General features: G+C 40.2%; 1 protein-coding gene across 5 annotated transcripts in view; it reads left to right on the top strand.

Moving 5' to 3' along the window:
• Positions 1 to 26865, top strand: part of IL1RL2 (interleukin 1 receptor like 2) — a 49893-nt gene that overhangs the window by 17210 nt on the left and 5818 nt on the right. For all 5 annotated transcript variants that reach the window (XM_063788961.1, XM_016949188.4, XM_063788959.1 and 2 more), the window contains 4 exons: positions 7907 to 7981; positions 14724 to 14853; positions 15652 to 15788; positions 21671 to 21814. In XM_063788961.1, coding sequence (XP_063645031.1) covers positions 7907 to 7981; positions 14724 to 14853; positions 15652 to 15788; positions 21671 to 21814 — 486 coding nt within the window. The remainder of the gene's footprint in view (positions 1 to 7906; positions 7982 to 14723; positions 14854 to 15651; positions 15789 to 21670; positions 21815 to 26865) is intronic.

Raw genomic sequence — 26865 nt, 5'->3', positions numbered from 1 at the left:
TTCCTCTCGTTATTGATTTCTAGTTTTATTCCATTGTGGTCAGAGAAGATGCTTGATATTATTCCAATTTTTTCAGTGTCTTAAGACTTGTTTTGTGACCTAACAGATGGTCTGTCCTTGAGAATGATCCATGTGCTAAGGAAAAGAATATGTATTCTACAGCCATTGGATGAAACGTTCTGTAAATGGATCTATTAGATCCATTTGGTCTATAGTGCAGATAAAGTCAGATGTTTCTTTGTTGATTTTCTGTCTGGAAGATCTGTCCAATGCTGAAAGTGGGATATTGAAGTCTCCAGCTATTATTGTATTGGAGCCTATCTTTCTCTTTAGCTCCAATAATATTTGTTTTTATATCTGGGTGCTTCAGTGTTGGGTGTTATATCCTCTTGCTGAATTGACCTTTTTATCATTACATAGTGACTTGCTTTGTCTTTTTTTATAGTTTTTGTCTTGAAATCTATTTTCTCTAAGCATAGCTACTCCTGCTGTTTTTTTTGTTTTTGATTATCATGGAATATCTTTTTTCATATCTTTATTTTCAGTCTATGTGTGTCTTTATAGGTGAAGTGTGGAAACAATCAATGGGTCTTGTTTTTTCATTCATTCAGCCATTCTACGTCTCTTTATTGGAGAGTTTAGTCCATTTACATTTAATGTTATTATTGATAGGTAGAACTTACTCCTGTCATTTTGTTATTTGTTTTCTGCTTGTTTTGTGGTCTTCTCTTCCTCCTTTCTTTCCTTCCTGTCTTCTTTTAGTGAAGGTGATTTTGTCTGGTGATATGACTTGGTTTCTTGCTTTTTATTTTTTTGTGACTCTATTGCATTTTTTCTGGTTTGAGGTTTCCACGAGGCTTGAAAATACTATTTTATAACCCATTATTTTAACCTGATAACAACTTGTTTGCATAAACAAACAAGCAAAAAGAAAACTAATAAAAATTTTACACCTTAACTTTATTCCCCTGCTTTTTAACTTTTTGTTGCTTCTATTTATATCTTGTACTCACTACACCTTGAAAAGTTGTTGTAGTTATTATTTTTGATTGGTTCATCATTCAGTCTTTCTGGGATAAGAACAGTTTCACACCACAGTTACAGTGTTAAAATATTCTGTGTTTTTCTGTGTACTTATTATAACCAGTGAGTTTTGTGCCTTTGGGTGATTACTCATTGCTCATTAATGTCCTTTTCTTTCTGATTGAAGTACTCCCTTTAACATTTCTTGTAGGACAGGTCAGTAGATGAAATCCTTCAGCTTTCGTTTGTCTGGGAAAGTCTATTTCTTCTTCATGTTTGAAGGTTATTTTTGTGGATATGCTATTCTAGGGTAAACGTTTTTAAAATGTGCCATGCCACTCCTGGCCTATAAGGTTTCCACTGAAAAGTCTGCTGCTAGATGTGTTAGAGCTCCATTGTATGTTATTTGTTCCTTTTCTCTTGCTGCTTTTAGAACCCTTTCTTTATCCTTGACCTTTGGGAGTACAATTATTAAATGTCTTGACGTAGTCTCCTTTGGATTAAATCTGCTGGGTGTTCTATAACCTTCTTGTATTTGGGGACTGATATCTTTCTCTAGGTTTGGGAAGTTCTCTGTTATCCCTTTGAATAAACTTTCTACTCTTTTCTGTTTCTCTACCTCCTCTGTAAAGCCAATAACTTTTAGATTTGCCCTTTTGAGGCTATCTTCTAGATTCTGTATGCAATGCTTCATTGTTTTTTATGCTTTTTTCTTTTGTTTCCTTTGACTGTGTATTTTCAGATAGCCTGTCTTCCAGCCTGCTAATTCTTTCTTCTGCTTGATACATTACTCTATTAAAGGACTCTGATGCATTCTTCAATATGCCAATTGCATTTTTTCATTTCCAGAATTTCTGCTTGATTTAAAAAACCTTATTTCAATCTCCTTGTTAAATTTATCTGATAGAATTCTGAATTCCTTTTCTATGTTATCTTGAATTTCTTTGCGTTTCCTCAACACAGCTATTTTGAATTCTCTGACTGAAACATCACATGTCTCTGTTCCTCCAGGATTGGCCCCTGGTGCCTTATTTAATTCATTTGAGGAGGTCATGTTTTCCTGGATGGTGTTGATGCTAGTAGATGTTCTTCAGTGTCTGGGCATTTAAAAGTTAGGTATTTATTGTAGTCTTCACTCTCTGGACTTATTTGTACTTGTCCTTCTTGGGAAGGCCTTCCAAAGGATTTGAGTGTTTCGATCAAAGCTGTATCTGCTTTAGGGGGCACCCTAAGCCCAGTAATGCTGTGGTTCTTGCAGACCTATAGAGGTAGCACCTTGATGATCTTGGACAATATCTGGGAGAATTCTCTGGATATCAGGCAGAGACTTGTTCTCTTCCCTTACTTTCTCCCAAACAAACAGAGTCTGTCTGTCTGTTCTGAGCCACCTAAAGCTGATGGTGGAGTGACACAGGCACCGCTTTGGCCATGACCACTAGGACTGCTGGGTCAGACCTGAAGCCAGCACAGCACTGGGTCTTGCCCAAGGCCTGCTTTACCCACTCCCTGGCTACTGCTTATGTTTGCTTTAGGCCCTGGTGCTCTACAATCAGCCGGTGGCAAAGCCAGCCAGGCCTTTGTCCCTCCCATCATGGCTGATTGCCACTGGCAAGGTCTCTCAGGCCCTGGGTGGATCCAGAGGTGCTGTCTAGGAGTGAGGGATTAGAGTAAACAAATCTTAGAAGTCTACCAAGTGTTTTTTTGTACTGCAGCTGAGCTGGCAGTCAAACCACAAGACGTAGTCCTTCCCACTCTTCCCTCCCCTTTCCAAAGGCAGAGGAGCCTCAGCATCCATAGCCAGTGCCACAGCCGGCCACAAGGAGTACTGCCAGACTACCGCAGATTTTCCCTTAAGGTCCAAGAGCTCTTAAGTCAGCTTGTGGCAAATGCTGCCTTCCTGGGATTCACTCTTCAGGGTACTGGGCTCCCTTCTGGCCCAGGGCATGTGCAGAAGTGCCATCCAAGATTCAAGTCCCAGAATCAGGGACCTCAAGAGCCTGCTTCATGACCTACCCTCCCCTGTGGCTATGCTAGTACCTGAAGTGCAAGACAAACTTTTCCTGCTGCTTTTCTCAAGCAAAAGGAGTTTTGCCCTATAATCACTGCAGCTAGTAATGTGCTCAGTCTCACCTAAAGCCAGCAAGTTTCAGATGCTTACCCAAGGCATTCAATGTAATACCTGGATAATTGCTACTGATTATTCATGGCACAAGGGCTCTTAAGTTAGCAGGTGATGAATGCTGCAAGGACTGAATCCTTTCCGTCAAGGCAGCGGGCCCCCTTCTGGCCCATGGTATGTCTGTAAATGTTATCTGGGAGGCCTGGAACAGGGGCTTCATGACTCTGATCATTGTTCTCTCTTGCTGTGGCTGAGCTGGCATCCAAGATGCAAGTGAAGTCCTCTCTGCTCTTCCCTCTCCTCTCCTTAAGCAGAAGGAAAGCGTCTCTTTTAGAGCTGCAAGGTGTGCAGTCTGGGGTGATAAAGAGGGGTGATGCCCACACTCCCTTGGCTGCCCTAGATGGGAATACTGAGGTATATTGCATGTCCCACACCAGTCCACAGTCTCTGGGCAGCACTAGGACTCACCTAAGAGTCGCAGTCCCTGTGGCCCAGACTGCCTCTCAAGTTTACTTAGAGACCCAGAGCACTTTAGCTTGTGGTGGTAAGATTTACAGGAACTCAAGTTCTGATCACTGGGATTAGCAATTCCCTCTGTCTAGGGCTGGTTTAAATGTTCCCTCCACGAGCCCGTGGCAGCTGAGTTTGGTCCAGTTTTCCTTTCTGTTCTAACAAGACAGCATTGAGTTCAGTGCCTCACAATTGTGGTGTCCTTTCTCCTCCAGCAACCAGAGACACTCTCAGTACCATGCCGCCACTGTCAGGGGTTAGCGAGAGTGGCATTGGTGATTGAGGACTGTTTTTTCTATCTCATTGGTGTCCTTTTCTGTGATACAGATTTAAAACCAGATACTATGAGTGATTTTTGGTTCTTATGAAGGTGTTTCTTCTGTGTAGATGGTTGTTAACTTGGTGTCCTTGTAGGGGAGACAATTGGCGGATTCTTCTATTCTGCCATCTTGTTCCACATTCTCTCCCCAAGCTACACATTTTACAGAGTTCCAGGAGGGGAGCAACTTATTGAAGGTCACAAAGCTGGTTATTGTCAGAAACAGAGCCAGAGCTCTGGCATTCAATGCCCAGGCCAGCATTGGTTTTTCCAAACACACTGGACAAGGAGTTCCTGCTGTGGTGGCTTTTGCTCTTTCTTTAGTAGAAAGTTGTTTTCTATATTTACTCATCTAGATGAGAAGAACTAAAGCCTGGATACTTCTTTGATGTAGACCTTCCTATTTGTCACTAGTTTCCATCACACTTCAGAGTACTAGGGGAGACTGAGCTATTTCTGGGTGGTGTGGATCCCTACGGGGATCTGGTCAGCATGGGTGGCTCCCTGCTGCCTATGCAGGACAGGGCCCTTTACTCTGTACAGTCCAGTGACTCCCTGCATTCCAGCTGTTCTTCTAGAGAGCCCGTTCTAGTCCTCCTATGTTCTTTGCAGCAACTGCTCATTTGATTTAAATATTTTGGGGTGGTTTTCAATTTTAATTGTTCATGCTAAAAGCACAGTCATTAAGAAAATTAATTGTACAAGGTTTTTTTGATTTTCCTGCTCTTGGGTTTTCTGCTGACCATTATCTCTCTGAAAGAAAGCACCTGCCTCATCTTGTTCACAGTTGAATCCCTGGCCCTGAGCCCAGTGCCTGGCCTAGACTAGGCACAGATCTATTTATTAAGCGAATGATTGACTACTATAATGCGTTAATGTTACATTGGTAACTGAGGGGAAATTTTGTAAGGTGAAATTGCTCAGGTAAAATGAAGAATCCCTTAAGAAGTAACTGGGTTCAGTAGTCACTACTTAATGTTCAATAAACATTTATTTATGATCTGTTATATGCCAGTATTATGGAAGGTCCTGATAATTCAAAAGTGAAAAGCATTGTTTCTTCTACTATGAAACTGTCAGACATGGTGATGGTGAATCTAGGGGTTAAATGGATCATTTTAACATTATGTGCTAAGGGTAGAGCCACAGACAGCGTTTGCGGAGCAGGAAAAGAATAAGAAGAGTCCGTGGGTGGCACGAAAATGGTCTGGGAAGGCTTCCAAGAGGAAAGGAGTTCTCAGCTGAATTTTGAAGAATGAATAGGATTCACAAAAGTAAAGGAGGGTGAGGAGGGGTCTCTAGGCAGAGAGAACAGAGGGAACAGTATAGGACAAAGCATGGAAGTGTTAAGCATTATGTTTATGTTGGATCTAAAATGACTTTCATTGGAGCCTATGTGAGTATGGGGTGGGGAGGGTGGGAGCTGAGGTCATGGAGTTAAGCAGGGGCAAGGTCCAGGGGACTGTTTATGCATAGGCTTTACCATGCAGCCACTGAAGGGCCCTGGGACGGTGCAAATGCAGAGTCATTGGGCTGCATTTGTGATGGGAGACGTCAGTATTGAGATGGTTTGAAGCCAGAGTTGAAGAGGGCCTGGCAGCTTGGAGACCACTTAGGAGGCTGATAAAATATCCAAAAGAGTGCTGATAGTCTCAACTTGGGAAGAGGCCATGGGGGAGCTCTTCTTCAAGCAATCATTTAAGAACTCTTTGCTGAGTACTGAACAAAGCTAGGTTCTGTGCCAGGCAGAGAGAACATGGTGGTGAAGAAAACAGCCACCCCCACTGCTCTGATGAAGCTTGAAGGCAGAAAGGAAGGCAGAGAATAATCAGATAATTCACTAATAAGATGTGTAATTATAGGGAAGATGAAAGCAAAAATCTGAGCTCAAACAGACCAGGGCCTGGTGAGAAGGCAGTGGCTCAGAGAAAGCTTTCTGATAATAGTGATGCTGATGGTCAGGAAGCATTATGTGGATGATGGAGTTGGGGAGATTTTTTTCCAGACTGAGGAAGTAGCAAATGTGAAGACCCTGGCACAAGAGGGAACTTGGAGTATCTGAAGAGTAGAAAGCAGGGCTAGAGTGATCCTGAATGAGAGAAATTATGGTAGGTGATGAGGTTGGGTAAGTAGTCGGGGGCCAAGATCAAGTAGGAACCAGCAATTCAGAGTAAGTAGTATGAATTTTATTCTAAGAACAATGACAAGCAGCCAGACAGATCAAAAGCAGGAGAGTAGCATGAGTTGATTTTCATTTCTGAAACAGCAGACTGGCTGCTGTGCACAGAATGATCCATTCCAGGGTAGATCAGAAGTGCAGGTGCAGAAGTGCAGGTGCAGAAGTGCAGGTAAGGCATGAAGGCACAGGTAACATGATGTCATTGAAGATGGAGAGATATGGATGGGTTCAAGGCACCTTAAGAGGTAAAACCCACAGATTTAGTGTTTGACTGAATATGGGGAGAAATATGGCAAGGTCAAAAAAGTTAACCAGGCTTTTTGACATGCACTATTGAGTGGATGGTGATGCTATTCAGTGAAGGAAAATGGCTCTGGAGGAAAACCAGATTTAGGAATGAGATCATGAGTTTGGTCATTGCTACGTTGAGTATGAGGTGCCTTTGGATGGTGGAGGTCCAGAGTAGGTCATGGCCTGTATGGGCATGGAGCTTAGAGGAAGGACTGGAGACATGACCTTCAAAGTCATTGGCCTTGAAATGATATTTGAAGTAGTGGGTGTGAATGAGATTGCTTAGGAAAATAATGGAAAATAGAAGGCTTAGAAGTGAAGAAAAAGACAGACTGAGAAATGAGGAGGTAAAAGTAGTTGAATTTGGTGATTGATAAGTTGAAAAAGGTGAAAGAAAAGCTGTTGTCTAGAATGGCTTCTGGATTTTACATGTGTGTGATCCAGTGGGTGATGATACATTAACTAGCTGGGGATAACTTTTGTTTGGGACATGCTGCATTTAAATAGTTTGTGGAATGCACAATTATTATTGCCATCATAAAAGATATGTATTTTTGCATTTTTGTTAGCTCCTCTCTTACAACTTTTCCATATCCCACTCCAAATATATAGGAGGAATACTGGAACTAAGTAGGTGATCACTAAATTTTGGCAGACAAATGGGAGAGGAAGGAAGTAGAGAAAGACTGAGGGGCAGGGAGTCCAGGGAGTCAATACAGGGAGATAATGCTAAAGTTTGGTGGTAGGATGAAAGAGTTAGAATAATAGTAGAAGAGGACGGGATATAAAAGAATATGGAAATGCAGAGTTGGAGGAGGAAGAGGAAAACTGAAGATATGATGAACCCTCACAGATCCCTCATCCAACTTTGACAATTATCAACTTCTGGATAGACTTTTTTCATCTTTACCTCTACCCATTCCCACCAGTTCCCAAGATTATTTTAAAGTAATTCAAAAACATGATATTATGTATTTTTCCATCTACATAACATTCTTATAAGGACAAAACTATAGAAATACGAAACAGATTAATGGTTGCCATGGAACAGGAACTGCATGAGGGAGTTTTTTGAAAGTAAAACAAGAGGGTTATTATTTCTCTCAAGCTAGCACCTAAGCCAGGCCTTTGCCTATAGCCACTGCCTGCAAAGTGTTTTTGGATTATTAAGTATTGAGATTTTATTATAAAAGCTTATTAGTTTATATTATAAACAATATAGTTTATGGTTTATACCAAAATATGGCCAAAATGAACTCTCTTGATAGCTCAGCTTCTAGCTTATTTTTTTTTTCTTTTTTGGCAATTCAGTTACTTCTGGTTGAAAATGTGTATTTATGGAGTGAGATTTTGACCAGAGCTTATTGATGGTCTGCTCTGTTGGGCTTCATGCTATTACATCAAAGTACTTGGGAATGTATCATACGTGATTCTAATGCAATTTCCTGTGGGTATGATTTCTTAGCAGAAAGAGCTGGATATGGAGGAAGTGTCCCTAAAATCATTTATCCAAAAAATCATTCAATTGAAGTACAGCTTGGTGAGTAAAATTATTGAAGCCATTGAAATCACCAGGGGAAGAGCTCATTATGTTTGCATATTCTGGTGAATATTTTGAATGTTAAGGATGAAGATAAATCCTATACACACCCAGTTTCCAGCTTTGGATATACCTGAGCTCATGGGGAGAGGAATCAAAATAAAACACCAGAGAGCCGAAGCGTGGAAAAGTTGTGGTAGCAGAGAAGTCTGGCAATGAGGACTATGGGCCCAAAATGATTATTATAAATCTGTTTATGCAAAGACAATGAAAATGCAAATAATTCTTCAGACAATACATAATATAATATAAAACTACTATTAAATAATGTTGACCAGGAGTTCTGGATTATATTACCTCACAATGCAAGGTATATTAAAGGAGTGAAAAAAATTATGATGTTATATTCCTTAATCTACATGGAAAAGGATCAATAAGCATTGCTTCAATTTGTGATCTAAGTAGATAAAAAGGCATCAAATTATTTTTTAAATTAAAAAATAATCACTAGTGGCCAGGCACGGTGGCTCACGCCTGTAATCCCAGCACTTTAGGAGGCCGAGGCAGGCAGATCATGAGGTCAGGAGATCAAGACCATCCTGGCTAACATGGTGAAACCCTGTCTTTACTAAACAATACAAAAAATTAGCCGGGCATGGTGGCGGGCGCCTGTAGTCCCAGCTACTTGGGAGGCTGAGGCAGGAGAATGGCGTGAACCCGGGAGGCGGAGCTTGCAGTGAGCCGAGATCGCGCCACTGCACTCCAGCGGTGACAGAGCGAGACTCCGTCTCAAAACAAAACAAAACAAAAAAAATCACTAGTAAAATAAATATGTTGTATTACATCTGAAAAAAAAGCAAATTAGACAAAAATCTCAACATCTCACAAAACAGAAAGTTTTATGTGTCTTAGTGTATCAAACTATATAATGCTAAAAGTCTCAGAAATACAATAAAACACAATTGTTTCAGTTGTAGGGGGAGATTTTAACATACTCTTGCTTTGAGAAATTTACTAGGAAAGTAAAAGTCTACATGGTTCGAGGAATATAGTAAAAGTAATGTGTCTAATACATAGATCACTCTCAGAAACATCTATGAAAAACCAGAGTCCAAAAGAGGAAATTGTACAGATCATGGGGTATAATAACGATACAGTAAATGTAAAAATTTATATCTAAACCAAAACAATAAAATAATCGCACTCAATAAGTGTGTGAAGTGATGGATTTGTTAATTAGCTTGATTTAATTATTCTACAATATAAACATGTATCAAAACATCACATTGTACCCATAAATATATGTAATTATTATTTGTCTATTAAAACTAAAAAAAAATTTAAAAACTTAAACAACAACAAAAAATCTCTTAATTATTTGCATTTTTGATTAGAGAGCCAAAGCCATAGTTAAAGAGTATTTAGAAAATAATGATAGTGAGAATACGTCATATCAAATTTCATGGCATACGACCAACTCTAAACAAGTTTATATCTTTAAATAACATTATCATTAGTAAGTGTGGAAATAATTAAAATATACAACTAACCATTTGACTCTATAAAAGGACCAACTAAACAACAAGAATAAAAGTAGAAAATAATGAATTTATTAAAGGAAAATAAACTAATAGAATCTGTCCCAGAGTTGGTTAAGAACAGAAGAGTTGAGGTGGGGGTTGGGGAGAAAGTTAAACTTCCAGCAAATCTAATCCCCAAAGTGCAGAGACACCCAAATATAAAAAAATTAGAAATATGGGAAAGCTTATATAAAACAACAAATGGTAAGAGATAAAATCTGTTTAAATGCCTCTAGGCCCATATGTTTTTAGGATAATTCTTTTAAACTTTCAAGGAAATAATAATACCTATAATAAAGGATAATTGTCTACACATTACTCATTATGTGAATAGTTTTAAAAGACAAATTTGGCTGTTTCATCTCTCTTAATTGACTTTCTTCCTCTACTCCTGTCTTTGGAAATTCTAGCCAATGTATTTAGACAATTAAAAGGCAAGAGAAGGAGTTTTGGAAGTCTTGGAGGGAGGAAGATAAACATAATTTTTAAAACATGATCTACAGGTTTCTACTTAGAAATTTTAAGAAAATTAAGTAAAAAACTATAATCACTAGCATTTTCTTATTAATGTTATTTTAATACAAAATAAACATTCAAAGCTAATAGCATTTTTACATGCCTGAAATAGCATATATTATGTAATCAGGGAAAACAGCATTCACAATTGCAATACAAGAAATAAAACAGTAAGGAACAACTGAACAAGAAATTAGGAAGACTTACCTACATGATTAAAAATGCAGCATTTTATCATTTTATAGATGGAACATAAAAGAATATGTGTTTTAGTGAAATTTCAAAAGATGTTCTTAAATAGAAACACTCAGTATTAAAAATGTTATTTCTCCTAGATTAATATACAAGTTTAATATAATACCAATTAAATTACCGAATATCCTAAAACTTGTCAAAACATTTATAAAATTTCTGTCAAAAAAGCTGGAAACAGTTAGCCAAGAAAAAATTGAATAGAAGAAAAAAGAGCCATTTCCTTGTAAGTATTAAAATATATTATAAAGATAGAGATTATTAGTATGTCAACAAAATTGCTGACTAGGGGTTCCTAGCACTAATTCCCCTACAAAAGGGCCAAAATATAAAATAAATAGCTACATTTTGACTAGCATGTCTGAAGGAGGGCGCTGGAGTGCAGCATGGAAATGATGGAATTCCTGTGGAGCACAGAAACCCAGGATGGCAGCATAGAGAGGGAAGGAAATCACCCTTTCTCTGTCACTCTGTTTCCCCCACCAAGATTGACTTGGAGCCAAGAGAAACTTCTCCTTGCAGGGAAAAGGTAAGCAGAAGGCCTCTGCAACCTTCATTATTACCACAGACACCTGCAGTTCTTGCAACAGAAGAAACCTGCAGTCCTCACAGGTCCTGAGCCCACTTTGGGGAGCAGCCTGGAGTTCTCATGCCTATATTGCTTCAGTGCAGGAAACTACCTTGTGCATACCCTTATCCCCTATGACCCACGCTGCTACATCGTGGCACTGTCTTGGAATTATAGCTACTGCTAGAGTGAGTCCTGTTCTGGGGGCCAGTAGCCACTGCATCTCTCCATCCCCAACACTTTCCCGTCATTCCACCATGTTCATACAGGTGGCTACAACTCCACAATCCTGGTTACTTAGAGTATGGGCCCTATGAAATTACTGTGATCCTGGTGCCCAAACGCACATGGTGCCCTGCTTCCTGTATGGACAGGCAGTCCTGCACAACTGGGGAAGCTTCCCCTAGCCAGCAGACCTACTCTGCTCACCCTCATACCCATGAGGGTGTACATACTCACCCTCATCCTGAGAACCAGCCCAGTAGCCCTGCACCTGGCAAGACGACACCCCTTTTCCATTGGACCTACTGTGTGTGCACACACACCCTTGGCCTGAGAACCAACATGGTAGCCCAGCACCCTGCAAAGCCATGCCACTGCCAGTACACTGAGACACCCAAAGATACTGCAGATGTGGATTGTAGCTGAAGAAACTGCATGAAGACTACACTTCTGTCTCTGTCTAGAACCAAAGCCAACATACCTTATCCAACTGACATGCTAGGATGCATCTACAGAAAAAGTCTTTCTCTAATAAAGCTACTTCATAAAATTAGAAGAGGTGACTGTTGCACCAGAAGTGCAGCTATCAACATAAGGACACAAGAAACATGAAAAAACAGGAAACATGAAAAAACAGGAAACATGATACCTCAAAGGAGCACAATAATTCTCCAGTAACAAACCTCAAAGAAAATAAGATTTACTAAATGCCTGAAAAGGAAGGAATCCAAAATAATGATCTTAAGGAAACCCAGCTAGATACAAGAGAATACAAGCAAATAATTTAATGAAATCAGAAAAACAATGTATGATCTGAATAAGAAATTCAACAGATAGATATTATAAAAAAGAACCAAAGAGAAGTCTGAGCTTAATAATTCAATGAATGAAATAAATGCAATTGAGAATTCAACAACGGAATTCAACAATCTAGTGATCATTATATAATGACCTTCTTTGTCTCTTCTTATAATTTTTAACTTGAAGTCTATTTTATCTGATGTAAGTGTAGCTACTCCTGCTTGCTTTTGTTTTCCATTTGCATGGAATATCTTTTTTTCATCTCTTCACTTTTCGTATATATGTCCTTACTGGACCTACTGTGAGTCAGTGAGTAAGTAAGTCTCTTTTAGGCAGCACATAGTTGGTTCTTGTTTTTTTTCTTTTAATCCATTTTGCCACTGTATGTCTTTGAATTAGAGAATTTAATCCATTTACATTCAAGATTATTATTGATTGGTAAGAACATGACTCCTGACATTTTGTTATTTGTATTCTGGTTGTTTTGCAGATCCTTTGCTTCTTTCTTTCTCTCTTGTTTACTTTTGTGGTTTGGTGGTTTTCTGTAGTCCTAAGCTTTGATTCCTTTCTCTTTTTATTGTGTATCTGCTGCAGTTTCTATCATTGTGGCTACCATGAGGCTAAAATAAAGACTTTTATGGTTATAATAGGCTATTTTAATCTGATTACAATTTAACTTTGGTCACATAAAAATACCCTAGACTTTTATTGTCCCCCTAACAGTTTATACTTTTGTTGCCTTAATTCACATCATTATACATTGCGTGTTCTTTAATAACCGATTGTGTCTGTAGTTATTTTTGACCATTTTGACCTTTAAACTTATTACTAGAGTCTTGAAAGATTTACATAGCGCCATTTCAGAATTGAGATATTCTGAATTTGATTTTGAATTTATCTCTACTGGTTAGTTTTCACATGTTTTTATGATGGTAATTATCACCCTTTCACTTTCAGTTGCAGCATTTCCTTAGGGATTTCTTGTAAGGCTGGTCTAGCAGCAATGAATTCCCTTAGTTTTTGCTTGTCTGGAAGGGAATTTATTTTTCTTACATTTCTGAAAGATAGTTTTGCTGGGTATAGTATTCTTGGATAGCAGTTTTTATTTTTGTTCAGCACTGAATATAATATCCTTTGTTCATGAATTGGAAGAATTAATATTGTTCAAATGTCCATCCTACTGAAAGCAACTTACAGATTCAATGCAATCCCTACTAAAATACCAATGACATCATTTTGACAGAAAGAGAAGAAACAGTCCTAAAATTTGTATAGGACCATAAAACACCCTGAATAGCCAAAGCAATCTGGAGAAAAAGACCAAAAGGCCCAAAACCAAAAACAAAGCTGGAGGTATCACACTACCTGACTTCAAAATATACTAAAAAGCTATAGTAATCAAAACAGCATGATGTTAGCATGAAAACAGACACATAGATCAATGGAGCAGAATAGAGAGTCCAGAAATAAGTCCACAAATCAACAGCCAACTGATATTTGACAAAAGTGCCAGGAACACACATTAAACAAGTAACAATCTCTTCAATAAATGGTGATAGGAAAATTGGATATCCACATGCAGAAGAATGAAACTAGACCCCTATCTTTTAACATATTCAAAACTCAACTTGAAATGGATTAAATACTTAAATATAAGACCTGAATCTATGAAACTACTAGAAGAAAACATAGAGGAATTGCTCATGACATTGGACTGGGCAAGATGTTTTGGATAAGATCTCAAAAGCACAGACAACAAAAGTTAAAATAGACAAATGGAATTACATCAAACCAAAAAGCTTCTGAACAGTAAAAGAAACAATCAACAGAGTGAAAACATAATCTACAGAATGGGAGAAAATATTTGTAAACTGTGCATCTGACAAGGGGTTAATATCCAGAATATAGAAGGAACTCAAACAGCTGAATAACAAACAAACAAACAAAAAACAAAAAAACAGAACAACAAATAATTTGATTAAAAAATGGACAAAAGACATTGCTTCTGGGATTCAGACAATATCCTGTTTTCTTGATGAGGTGAAAGTGTTACAGATATTTGCTTATGATAATTCATTAACTTGATATTTCTATTCTATACTGTTTGGTACATGTGTGTTATATTTCACAATCATTTTTTAAAAAAATATCATTTAGAATAAAGAACACTCCTTGAATGTTAGAATTTACTAGGCTCATGGGACAAAGTCCACTGAGACTATAAATTGATGAAATTTGTGAATGTGTGTAGAGGCAAGATAAGGGAAAGAGAGGGAAAGGGTGGGGGTTACATTTGTTGAAGCAGAAATATCACTGGATTTGGTGTTAGAAATCTAGAGTTCATATTTCATTTCTTCCTCTAATTAATTTGGGCAAGTCACTCCATCTATCTGAACTTCAGTTTTTGCATCCTTAACATGAGGATAATAGCCCCTCCCCTTTTCCTGCCTTGTAAGATTGTTTTGAAGATACAAAGACCGAAGGATAAAATTGCATAAAATACTTTGTGAACTGTCAAGTTCTTTGCTAGTGTTACTAGGAGTAGAAATAGCATTTGTGTACCTGATGATGTTTGGTAATGTATGTGTGTCCCTTTACAATGGATGTCCTGGAAGGTCACTTGCCCCTCGTGGTCTCTCTCCAGGGAAAGAAAAAAGTAGATTAACATTTGCCTAGGGGGCTATTTCTGGTAATCAAAAGGTATTCGAGGCTCGAGATTACGATGCACTTGTAATCCAGATGTTAACAAATTTGAAAGTTTGTAGAATTTTCATTGAATATTGATGATATTGGTTTTTTTTAGGTACCACTTTGATTGTGGACTGCAATATAACAGACACCAAGGATAATACAAACCTACGATGCTGGAGAGTCAATAACACTTTGGTGGATGATTACTATGATGAATCCAAACGAATCAGAGAAGGGGTGGAGTAGGTGTTTTGCTTTTTTGACTTCTCTAAACGCTAGCAAGGATTTCTCCATCTAAGTGAATCTGGTATCGCTACTGCCTTCTCCTCTTGTTTTTGCCTCTCAGTGATTCATGTTATCAATCCCACCTATCACATAGTTAGGGAGATATGGTAAAAGACCAGGTATCCCTGAGAGCAGTAAGATCCATTTCTCTTAGCTACTACTCAAAATTAGTCCCATTTCCATTCAGTTATATCATGAGCCATCGGCCTTCAAAGCTTAATGCCCTGGGCATACAAAGCAAACACTGGAAATGACACAAATGTGTATATTGCAACAGTAGAAGAAAGAAATAGTAGTATACTTCTTTGCTATACTAAACAAGCACCAATGGGGACTCTTAGGGAAGACAGTGCATAATCATTAGCTAATTGAATGGGTATAAACTCAAGTTATGGTGGTATAAATGGAGTGGTGTAAATAAAACTAATGAAGTCAGAGGGCAGGAGAGCTTGTGTTGGGCCTCGAGGTATGGATAAGTTGGGATACTTGGAGAGGAATAGGGGAAGGGCCTTTGGGGCTGAGAATGGTGTCTGTAGCTAACAGAACCATACTTCCTTGTCACCATGCAGAAGAAAATGCAAATTTGGATATATACAATCTACAAACCTCACTGGGCCAGTCAGCAAAGTATTTTTAGGATAACATGATGGCCCAAAGTGTTCTCAAAGAAAACACTTTATCTCCAGAAAACAGATTATAAAATATGTTGGGTAAATCTGACTCATGTATTAATGACTTACTCTTTTCTTTTATAGAACCCATGTCTCTTTTCGGGAACATAATTTGTACACAGTAAACATCACCTTCTTGGAAGTGAAAATGGAAGATTATGGCCTTCCTTTCATGTGCCACGCTGGAGTGTCCACAGCATACATTATATTACAGCTCCCAGGTAATACTCCAGTGGGTTACACACTGTTCAGAGTGTTCAAAACGATGGCCAGGAAACACATCTGAAGGAGCAGTGACTCTAAATGCTCAGCGTGAGGCATGAGGGTGATATTAAAGGGACAAACTCAGTGTGAAATCTAGGGAAAATCTCATGCAACAGCTCATAATGTTGTTGGAGTGAGGCTGTGATTTTATTGCAGTATATTTTGAAAGTGCCATATTTTCAATACATCCAGATTTTATACATCAAAACAGAAAGAAAACAAAAGCTTTTCTTTATTAAGCGTGATTGCCAAATGTTTTGCTTTTGATTTTCAACTTTTAGATTTGTTACAAATAATTTGATATAAAGCCAAAATGCCTATGTATATTTTTACCATGGAACTTTGTAAAATTATCTGTAGAGGCTGAATTCTGATATTTAAGCAGGAGGGCTTCCAACTCAATGTGTGTATACAAATTGCACTCTGAGCACTGTACAGAACTAATTGATTATCCATTGGAAGTAATAAAGTCAGTGAAAAGATAGTGGAGGGTGAAGCCAGAATCAGGAGAACAACTTTAAATTTGTAACCTATCAGGGGAGGTGTGTGAAATACCTTGCAAAATGCTGTGTGGTTTACCAAGACAGTTGTTCTTGATTCTATTAATATCATTAGTGTATGTGTGTGTGTGTGAGTGTGTGTGTGTTTGCACGCGCACGTGTGTGGCTAGCTACATGCAAGAGAGAGGACTTGAATTTGCTGATGTCCTTTAATGATCAGTTAAACCTATGCTTGCATACATCAAGCTAAAGCCCCACCAAATATTTTTCTAGAACCTAACAGAAAACACAGTGGTTGCTGTATGGAGTTAGCAATCGTGCCTTTGCCCCTGCCAAGCTCCTGGCCTCCTAAGTGCCCGTTATCTCCCTTAGAATTGCAGTGAATAGGGATCTGTGCATGGCAGCTTGCAGCTCTGGGTGTGCACGTTCTCTGCTTCACTTCTGTGTCCTGAAGGCCAGTGTCGTTCTGGCCTCAGCTGCCTTAACTGTGAGTGAGCACAGCACCCTCTCCTCACCCTGAGCACACGGGGAATCCTTCTTGGGTTGCGACATGTGGAAGGACCCTTGGGTTCATCTGTCACCACTGCCCATTTTTTCTCTTCTCACTGGCTTTTCCTTGTCATAAAGCATCCTTTTCCATCACTTTCCCCCAGTCAGTCTTGTGTTTGCCATCTCTCTCTCTCTGGTACCTATAAGAGGTTCAACATCTGTGCTGCTTTTCTTTCTGTGTCCTCATCCCTCAAATCTCTTTCCCCTTTATGGCATCAACTGTCATTCCTGGGCAGGTGCAAACAGGTTCCATATATTGAGCTGTATACTGTCTTCCCCCATGACAGCTCTGCGTTTCCAGCTGCGTAAGGGACTGCAGATACACTGGCTGATGTCAGAAAGCATGTTTAAACTCTCCAACCTCCTGGTTCTGTTTTTTCTTACCTTTGTTAGTGGGACTCCTGTATCTTCCACGTTGTTCAGGCTCAAAATCTGGGGTCATTTTATGCCTTCCCTTATCCTCCCTCATGCCAACACCCAATGAGTTGCCAAGTTCTGTGGATTCCTCCCCTCCTGCCCATTCCCACTAATGAGCTGGATGGTAGGGTGACTCCTGCCCTACACTTTAAGGTCAGGTTTTCAGGCTCAGATCCTATCTTGTCCACTTAGGAGCTGGGTGAGGACAGCACTGTCACTCAACCTCTCTGTGCCCGTGTCTCCTCATCTGGGAAATGAGGAGGATAGCGACTTCCTTCCATGACTGTTGTAAGAATCAGCTGGAATTTTCTTTTATACTTTTTTATTGTGGAATATAATGCATATATATGTTATAACATATGCACATATATGGTAAAGGAACACAGAATATCTGCATCACATAACAAGTCATTGTATAGCAAACACTCATGAAACTACCACCTGGATTAAGAAAAATGCATTGCCTGAAAAACCCCTGGATGTTCTTCCCTGATCCTCCCTCCTGATAATCATCCCCCCAACTTTTAGGAAAGTCGTTTCTTTGATTTTCTATCTATGCTGATAGTCCTAATAATACAATTTATTTTTGCCTGTTTTTGAGTTTTATATTAAGAGAAGTATATAGTATGCTTTATTTTCTTAGGTGTGGGGGCTTATCAGTGTATCACTGATATAGCATGTAGCTTAGTTCATTAATTTACGTTGCCGTATCCTAGTCCATTGAATAACTAGGTCACAATTTATCCACTGGGCTATAAATATGTGGTTTGCATTGTTTTGAGTTTGGAACTCTTAACAAAGAATACTGCTATGGAAATTCCTGTTTGTGTGTCTGTGTACCCATGTAGAGGCATCCCTCCAGGATATATCATGAAGAGTAGAGTTGCCAGGTGAGAGTCTGTCATTAACATTTCTATATAATGCCATACTGTTCTACAATGTGATTCACCGATATTTACTGATAGGCGATGAAATGGAAACTCCCGGCTTGACATTCAGGGCCTCCTGATCTACTTGTTCCCACTCATTTCCCAGTTGTCACCTTCATCTACCCCACAGAACAGAGAGCCAGATCAGAGACAAAGGTGGGTCTTTTGTGAGCTCATATTGTGATGAAGTAGGTGAGTTTGAGACAAGTGCAGAAATGTGCGGTAGGTCAGTGAGGACAGGTTGAAAACCTGTTTTCACCCAAGCAGAGCCTGCTGGCGTTTCCTCCCTTCTGACTTTCCATTGGCTTACAGCAGAAATGCAGCCTCGCTTAGGCCAGAGACAGAGACTCAGGGTCCACCCCAGAGAAAAGAGAAGCCGTTGTAAGAAGCCTTGGAGAGTCCAGGAGACCTGAAGTGGTTACAGCTTAAATCTGTCCCAACTTAGAAGTTTGAGTTCTTTACTGGATAATATAGACTGAAGCTGACCAATAGCGATTTCCATCCCAATACTGACTTGTTGAACTTTTTGAAAGCACTGTGTTCCGAAGGATTCTGGGGCCAAGTCCAAGCTCAGAGGAGCTAATGCTGTGACCAGTTAGTTAACACTTGTCAAGCTTGTGGAGGGATGGAGTCCTTTATCCCCTTTGTTTTAAGCTCATGCTTCTTAAATCCCTTAGTTCCTGGCAATGCTCATTTTATCTCAAATGTAGAGTATTTTGGTTCTGTTGACTTAGTTTTGTTTGTCCTGAGTTCCTAGGAACTTCACCCTTTTAAATCCAAACCTCTTGTTGGTTTACTTGGGGACAGAGCTAAGGTTATAGCTTCTCCATTTGACTTCCTTATGTTTGTTAAAGACACCTCCAGATTTGAATCTTATTTGGTTTTTCTGAAGCAGGGTCTCTAGAAGGTTGTTTAAATTGGGTGTGCTCTTCCGTGAATTCGCGTATTACTTATGCTCACTCACCATCTCAGTTGAAGGCTGGTAGTAGTCAAATGACTCAGATGGTGAATACCACCATTAACCTTTAACAGGACATCTAGTACATCAACAGTGGGCTCCCCATTTATTTCTATTTCAAAACCCTGAGTCCCTCTGAATGTATTCATTGATGTCCTGTTTCCAATTTCATTCTCTTTTAGCTCGTTTACAGAGCAGAGGGCATCAGTACTCTTGAAGGCAATGAGGGAAGAGCCCGAGAATTTTAGAGCATCACTCCTGTCTATGTGCCAGAGGCTTTCTGAGCCTCATTAGTATTGTAGGCATGGTCTTCTTATCAGGACAGTTAACAAAACCAAGATCTCTGAAACAGACACTAAATATTCCCAGACACGAGTCGTCCCAAAGGGAGAGGTGGCAATGTTACCCCTAGAAAGAATTATAACAAAGGGCAAAGAAGAGTAGAGGATGAGGAAGCAGGAAGGATCTGTCTTATGATTGAAGTGAGAGGTTCTCACAAGTGCCCAGGATTGGATTGGGCACCGGTGTGTAGTGCAGTGCGTCTATACTGGCTGCATTGGGACTTACTCAATGAATTAATTTTTTTGGCACCAAATGTGTTCTTAGTTATTGTGCCATGTATTTAAAGATGTGCAATAGTAAATGAGAAATCTTGGGCCTCAAGATGTTTACAACATGGCGTGGCCTAGGGCAGGTGGCAATAAGCTCTTTAATGAGTATTTTATAGCCACTGTGGAAAACATTGTAGTGGTTCCTCAAAAAACTAAAAATATAACTACCATATGATCCAGCAATCCTACTGCTGGTTATATACCCAGAAGAAAGGACATTAGCATATTAAAGAGATATGTGAACTCCCATGTATATTGCAGCACTGTTTACAATAGCCAAGATGTAGAATCAACCTAAGTGTCCATCAGTGGATGAATGGATAAAGAAATTCTGCCATAGATGCACAATGGAATATTATTCAGCCATAAAAGAGAATGAAATTCTGTCATTTGCAGCAAAGTGGATGGAACTGGAGGCCATTATGTTAAGTGAAATAAGCCAGGCACAGAAAGACACATATTGCATATTTTTACTCATTTGTGAGAACTAAAAAAATTGATCTCATGAAGGTAGAGAGAAGAATGGTGGTTACCAGAGGCTGGGAAGGGTAGTGGTGAAGGGGGGATAAAGAGAGGTTGGTTAATGGGTAAAAGAAAAAAATACAGTTTGATAGTAGGAATGAGATCTAGTGTTTGGTAGCACAACAAAATGACTATAGATAGCGATAATTTATTGTATAATTCAGTATAACTAGAGGAATGGATTTGGAATATTCCCAGCACAAAGAAATGATGAATGTTCGAGGTGATGGTTATCCCAATTGCCCTGATTTGATCATTACACACTGTATGCCTGTGTCAAAATATTACACATACCCTATAAATATGTGCAACTATTATGTACCTATAAATTTTTTTAAAAATTAAAGTGCTCTAGAGGCTCAGAAAAAAAAAACCCTCTTCCTCCCCTCCTCTGCCCACCCCACCATCCAGTGAGGACTGGAGGATGAGGAAAGGGCTGAAGAAGGAAGTGGTGTGTGAGGTGGGTTTTAAGAATGGGGAGGACTTTTCTTCCTGTCTCTCTCTTCCCCTTTTCTAATTCTTTTCTTCCTAGAGGGTCTTCTTTGGTGGTATGGGTTTGGGCTGTGGTGAGGCAGAAGCCAAGCTGTTCCTTTTCTTGGATGTGTAGGAACATGTTTTCAGGGACTTGAGGTTCCAGAGGAGCTGGTTCTGCTCCTTGGCCATCTCCTGCCCACCACTTAGGCTCATAATTGCTCTGCAATGTACTCATGAAGCAGGCTAGGGTGTAAACATTCTTTCTGAGACTGTGCCTCTGGCACAGGCGCCCAGCCTGGAAATCAATGGCACAGAAAGGATGAGGTGAGAGTTTGGCTCTTGGCCTGTCTTGTGGAGCCAGCCATGCTGGCTTCCAGAGGGGACAACTGTTGGCTCTTTAAGGATGATGGGAGTCCAGCTGTTCAACTTTGAATGGCTGGGAAAGCAGTTACGATATGATAGTAATCAAGAACGGGCAGCAGAACCAGCTGGAGAAGGTGCCCCATGAACATACTCAGTCGCCACCTCTGGACAGTCTCATGTTGACTCAGCAGAACCTGGACGTGTGTGTTTTGAAAGCAGTTCTCATCCAGTTGGGTCCATGCTGCGTCTACCACCGGAAACTAGGGCTCTGCAGACTTTTACTCTTATGAGTTCCCAGGAGCTGACTTGTTTCCTAACAATCATGGTGCAGATCAGATTATTCTGCTCCCATACCACTTTTTTGACTTTAAAGAAATGTTTAAGCAGTGCCCTCATTGACATCCAAAACCTTTCAATTTGGCATTCATAATGTGATCTGTATTAGTAAAGTATATAATGGACTCTTTGTTTCATTATTATAATTATAATTATTATTTTTTTTGCTGTCATTTGTAGCTCCAGATTTTCGAGCTTACTTGATAGGAGGGCTTATCGCCTTGGTGGCTGTGGCTGTGTCTGTTGTGTACATATACAACATTTTTAAGATTGATATTGTTCTTTGGTATCGAAGTGCCTTCCATTCTACAGAGACCATAGTAGGTAAGTGTGTGTAATCACTGAAAAATGCCTCAAAATTGGTATCCTCTTATACATATACAACGATTTCAAATATACTTTGTCACATTTTACTACTTTGTTGGCAAATTTAGGGAAAGGAATCTCCTTGGAACTGCCTGTGCTTTAGAGAAATGATTTGTCCCTAATCACCAGCATCATTTGGTCAGATAAGGCTTGCAGGCTCGTAGTGATTGAGGAAATATTCGCTAAGCTGCAGGAGGAGATCATCTTCTATGTCCTGCTGCAACCATGTTACAAAAGTTTCCACGCCCATCCTCCGTCCACTGTGGGAAAGTTTCTCCGAAACCAAAGTGCTCTCCATCCATGATGTGTGCTCAGCACAGTGGGTACTTTCTCAGAATCTGGATCATGGAGAGGGATGAGCTGCCTGCGGTTGGAGCTCTCTCTAGGCCCTGTACTTGGTGCCTGAAGGGATTTAAGTCTTCAACTCTCAGATATGGAGAGAGATCAAACCAAGTTTGAATGTGACTTCTCCACTTACTCCCTATGTAAACTTAGAAAGATGTTTAACTTTCTTCTATTTCTCAGCTATAGAAAGGAATAGAGGAAGGAAGGAAGGAGACAGGCAGGGAGGAAAGAAAGAGAGAGAGAGGGAGGAAGGAAAGGAGAGAGGGAGGGAAAACGGAGGGAAGAAGGGAGTTTCATAGAAAAGAAACTAAAGAAAGCAGGGGAGAGAGAGGGAGGAGAAGGGAGGAAGGGAAAAAAGAAGGAAGGAAAGATAAAAGAAAGAAACAAAGAAAGGGAAAGTGATTAAATCCTGCTTTTTGACAGTGGGAATAACTGAGTTGAAGTACAGGGAAGCATTCAGCGGGGCCTGGGCCACAGGGCGGCCTCTTGCTTGTCTGGAGGTCAAAACAAATCCCCAACACCACAGCTGTGGGTTTTAGTCTGTGGGCCTATGTCCTGCCAGTGCTGTTTGGCACAGAAATGCCTCAGTGTGATCCTGACTCTCTGAGAGCCTGGCATTTCCCACCATGGTGCTTGTGACTCTTCATGCTACTTTTGTTTTGTTTTGTTTTGTCTTAGAACAGATACAATCTATTAAGGCCTTGCAAAAGTAATAAATCTGCTCTAAAGTCCCCTAATTAGATGAAAAAAATTAATATAAGCTCAAAGAAGCCTGGTGCAGCTGATCTGTGTGGAGATGCACGAATTTATACCTTTTAAGTCCAGAGGCCTGAGTGACAAGAGCAGGAAAGGGAGGGAAACTGGTTGTCTGAGAACGTTTTATGGGCCAGCTAAAACATAAAAGAGGTCACTGGCATCAGGTGCTTGCTTTGCACATAAAATACACAGCACAGTTGTTGCCCACATGTTTGATAAAACATAGCTATCCTAACTTGGATTTTTTCCAAATTAAATTTCAGAATTCAGAATTAGCAACCCTGAGCAATGTAGAAAGCGATAAACTCCTTTTTAATGACAAAAGTCATCTGAACCTTAAGTGTCCAGTGCAACCTGAAGTGCTGCTAGTACTGTGGATAGTCCGACTGGGCATGGGGAGGGGGTCTCTGGTTTTGGCTCTGGCATCTGCAGAGGCCGCCCCGTCTAAGCACACCCATGACTGCTCTCTCCTGCTTGCGTCTTTGAGAAGAAGACAGTTCAGTCCCCCACCACTGATTGTTTTCTGACACAGAGTTGAGTGGTTCAGTTGCTTTCTACTTTTTGACTAACAGAAGCCTGCGTCACTTTACGTATTCTTCCTGGAAGCTCAGGCCCCGTGGTGTGTCTCTCTCACTGTCTCTCTCTCTCACTGACTCTGTCAGTGACTCTCTCACTGAGTCATTGCGACTCCCAGGAGCGTGACTATAGCTGTGACTTATGGGTGTTGTGCAGAGTGTGTGGGGAAGCTGCTAGTGAGGTCGAGTTTAGCAGGAAGAGAAAACAGGAATAGTGACTCACACGGAGTAGTGGGGGCTGGGCAGATGAGAGAGTTAGGCAGCCCCGCCCTCTGCCGAGACTGGGACGCAGCCCAGATTCTGCACCAGTGGGCAGAGGATTTGGCGATGGAGGCTAACAGGCAGCCAGGGGTCCTTTTTTTCTTTATTTTTATTTTGCTTAATTCAGAAAAGTATGTGTGCATTTTGTGATGAAATTCTCTACAGCTCCGTCTACGAGAACTGCCCTGTAATATCTCTGTGTGTTGGCTTTAACAGTGAGCTACTGATGAGATTCTGAGATTAGTCCCAGATCCTGTTTGTCCTTGTTCCCCTTGAGGATATTTTCTGAGTTAAATCAGGAAATACCGATTAATGGATGAAAATGAGAAAGAGAGAAATAATGTCCTTCGTAGGATAAGTCATTTACCCTGACTAGGTTAGCTAAGCTGTATCACTCAATTAATAATTAGGTGTGCATGACTCACCATTTTAGGAGGAGCCATTGACAGCCCTGGCTGAAGTCAGCAAGTTCTGTATCTTCTCTAGCAAGCCACTGGAGCTTTACACATTCTCCTGGCAGGGGTGCATGTGTGTACGAGGATGGAAGGGTCTGTGTACAGATCTCCTAGAGAGATTTGAAAATGCCTCGCCTTACTCCAGATAGGTCTTTGGAGAAGGTGCATGTAGGATAGAATGGTTAAAACGAAGACAAGCCAAACAGTTAGAGTGATCAAAGGGAAACCAAGGGGACAATGGGAAAACCAGTCGGGGTAGAGTTAATGACACCTTTAACAATTATTAAAGGTGAATTTGCTTTTCAAGCTAAAGCAAAGGCAATGACAAGATCCACTGTGTGCCGTTCACAACAACCTTTCAGATTTTCATGAGAGAACATGGCTTTTTCTGAGACTAATTTCCAAAGGCAGATTTTTTTTCCCCATAGGGAGTCCTCATTTCAAAAGGGCATGGTGTAGGGAAGCTTGACTGCAACAACTTTCCCATGGTAAATGTCATAGCGTGCTTTGTGTGGCTTTTCTTCTAGTGTTTTCTATGCATATTGGGGGTAAACCCACCAAACCTCCTGCAGTTCAGTAAAAGCATTTGCGTGGAGGCCAGATTGAATCTGAATTTTCCACTATTCTGGTTTCATCAGGCCTAAAATTTAGCAATATCATATTGAGAGAAAGTAGGGAATTGAATAATCTTTAGACAGTATTTCATAGACATGAATTTATGTGAATGAGCTTTTATATATTGTTGCCAAGATCAAGAAGGACATAACAATTTTAAGGGAGTGGAAATAGACTCTGCTTCTTTGCTAGGGTGTGGAAAAGTTCTGGAAGAACACGTGGGACTGGAAATATTGCTGGGGCTACTCTTGGAAAATTCAGACTGACACAGCTGCACAGGACTAATCAGGGATAAGTTTTGTGAAATTTCCTGCTCCCATTTCTCATTTTAGTCACAGCAAAAGGAGCGGTGGACCTGGGTTTACATCAAGGCTATGCACTCACCAGCTGGGAGACTTTGGAGAGATCACACAGTCTTGCTGGTCTCAGCTTCCTTACTCATAATTTGGGGATAGAACCATGTCCCACACGGTTGATCATGAGAAGCAAAGCCGGGAAATGTTGAGGTGCTGTTGCCTGGCAAGGCTCTTCAAAACCAGCGGCCTGATGCAAAAAGCAAAAGACTACGACTTGATCTTTTGCTATTAATGTATTGGTCAGTAAATTATGAATTAGTCATTTGAAAGTGATGAAAAGTCACTACGTTTTGAGAACATCAGCAAGTTCAATTTCTACTCAAAAGCTTAGTCAGACAGAAAGAAAAAAAAGATGACCAAAAAATTGGGCACATTTGTACATTTTGAATTTTTCAAAGGTGTGAGACTTTCTTCCTACTCAAATGTCTTCTGATCCTGAAGTTGGAGAGCAACAAGTACCTATATCCTCAGACACCTTGTTTAGAAACAGGGAACAGGGAACATTCGCAAAAGAGAGAATACACTTAGCACACAAGGTTTGTTTGTTTGTTTTAAAAATCAGAAACAGTAGGAAAAAAGAAACAGATTGAGAGAAGAGAGATAACTAGTGGCAGGGTCTGGGACAAGTGGCAATAAGCCTGCATGTCTGCTGTAGTTTAGAATAGACCAGGAAACACTGTATTTACCAGAGACGTTATTCTCTGTGGTGAACCGAGCATCAACTCACCCAGCCCTTCATCAGAAACCAAAGGATTAATATGATCACATTTTTAAGTGGGAAAATTGAATTCCTTCTCCAAAAGTTCAGAAACATAAGAAACTTATGAAATGTTTCTTTTCCCATTTTCTATCTACGGAAAAAAAATCCTCTGGCTTTGGAAAGTCAAATGTGTGCTATGAAATTTCACACAGAAAAGTATCCACTTATTTGAGCGGTGGCCCTGATCAGTGACCTTTATGATTCCACAAGGAGTTTCAGCTATGTTGGGTTTTTGCCAATTCAAGACACAAATTAGTTATCCCTTTTGTACCTGCCCTGTGATCCCACTTTAAAAAGCTGAGTCTGATCTCAGATTCATCCCCAACATAGATATAAGCTCGTTGAGCCTCCGTAAAATCAAGCTTCATTTGGATATTCGGTGAGCACTGATGAAGGCCTCCTCTGCACCCGGTCCTGCTCCAGTGGCTGAGGGCAGGGCAGGGAGCCAAAAAAGTCTCCACTCTTACACAGCTTCCTTTCATGATGGGGTGGGGAGGCAGACAAGGAGTGTGCACGTGTGTGTGTGCATGCGTGTGTATGACTACATGTGCAAACATGGGTGTGCATGCATGTGCATGCATGTGTGTTTGTGTTACCATTCTCCATAAGAGATGGCCAAGAATGGTGAGCAGGGACCCGAAGGTCAGCAGTGGTTGGTGTGAGAATTGATGGAATGAGAAACGGTGTTATGTAAACTGTCAAGATCTGTGCACATTTTCATTACTATTATTTGGACGAAAGCTAGAAGAATACAAGGTTTTCCTTTCCCTTATTAATCTTAAAATCACCTCTTTCTGCAAGTCTGCTCATCCAACAAACTCTCATATAAAGGGAATAGAAAAGGACACCACCCCTCTCTCGTACCTACTAGGCTGTCTGAGTTTCT

This window comes from Pan troglodytes, chromosome 12, assembly GCF_028858775.2.
Source record: "Pan troglodytes isolate AG18354 chromosome 12, NHGRI_mPanTro3-v2.0_pri, whole genome shotgun sequence".
Lineage (NCBI taxonomy): Eukaryota > Metazoa > Chordata > Mammalia > Primates > Hominidae > Pan > Pan troglodytes.
Note: the sequence above shows the minus strand (reverse complement) of the source record. Positions and strands in the feature narration are given on the sequence as shown.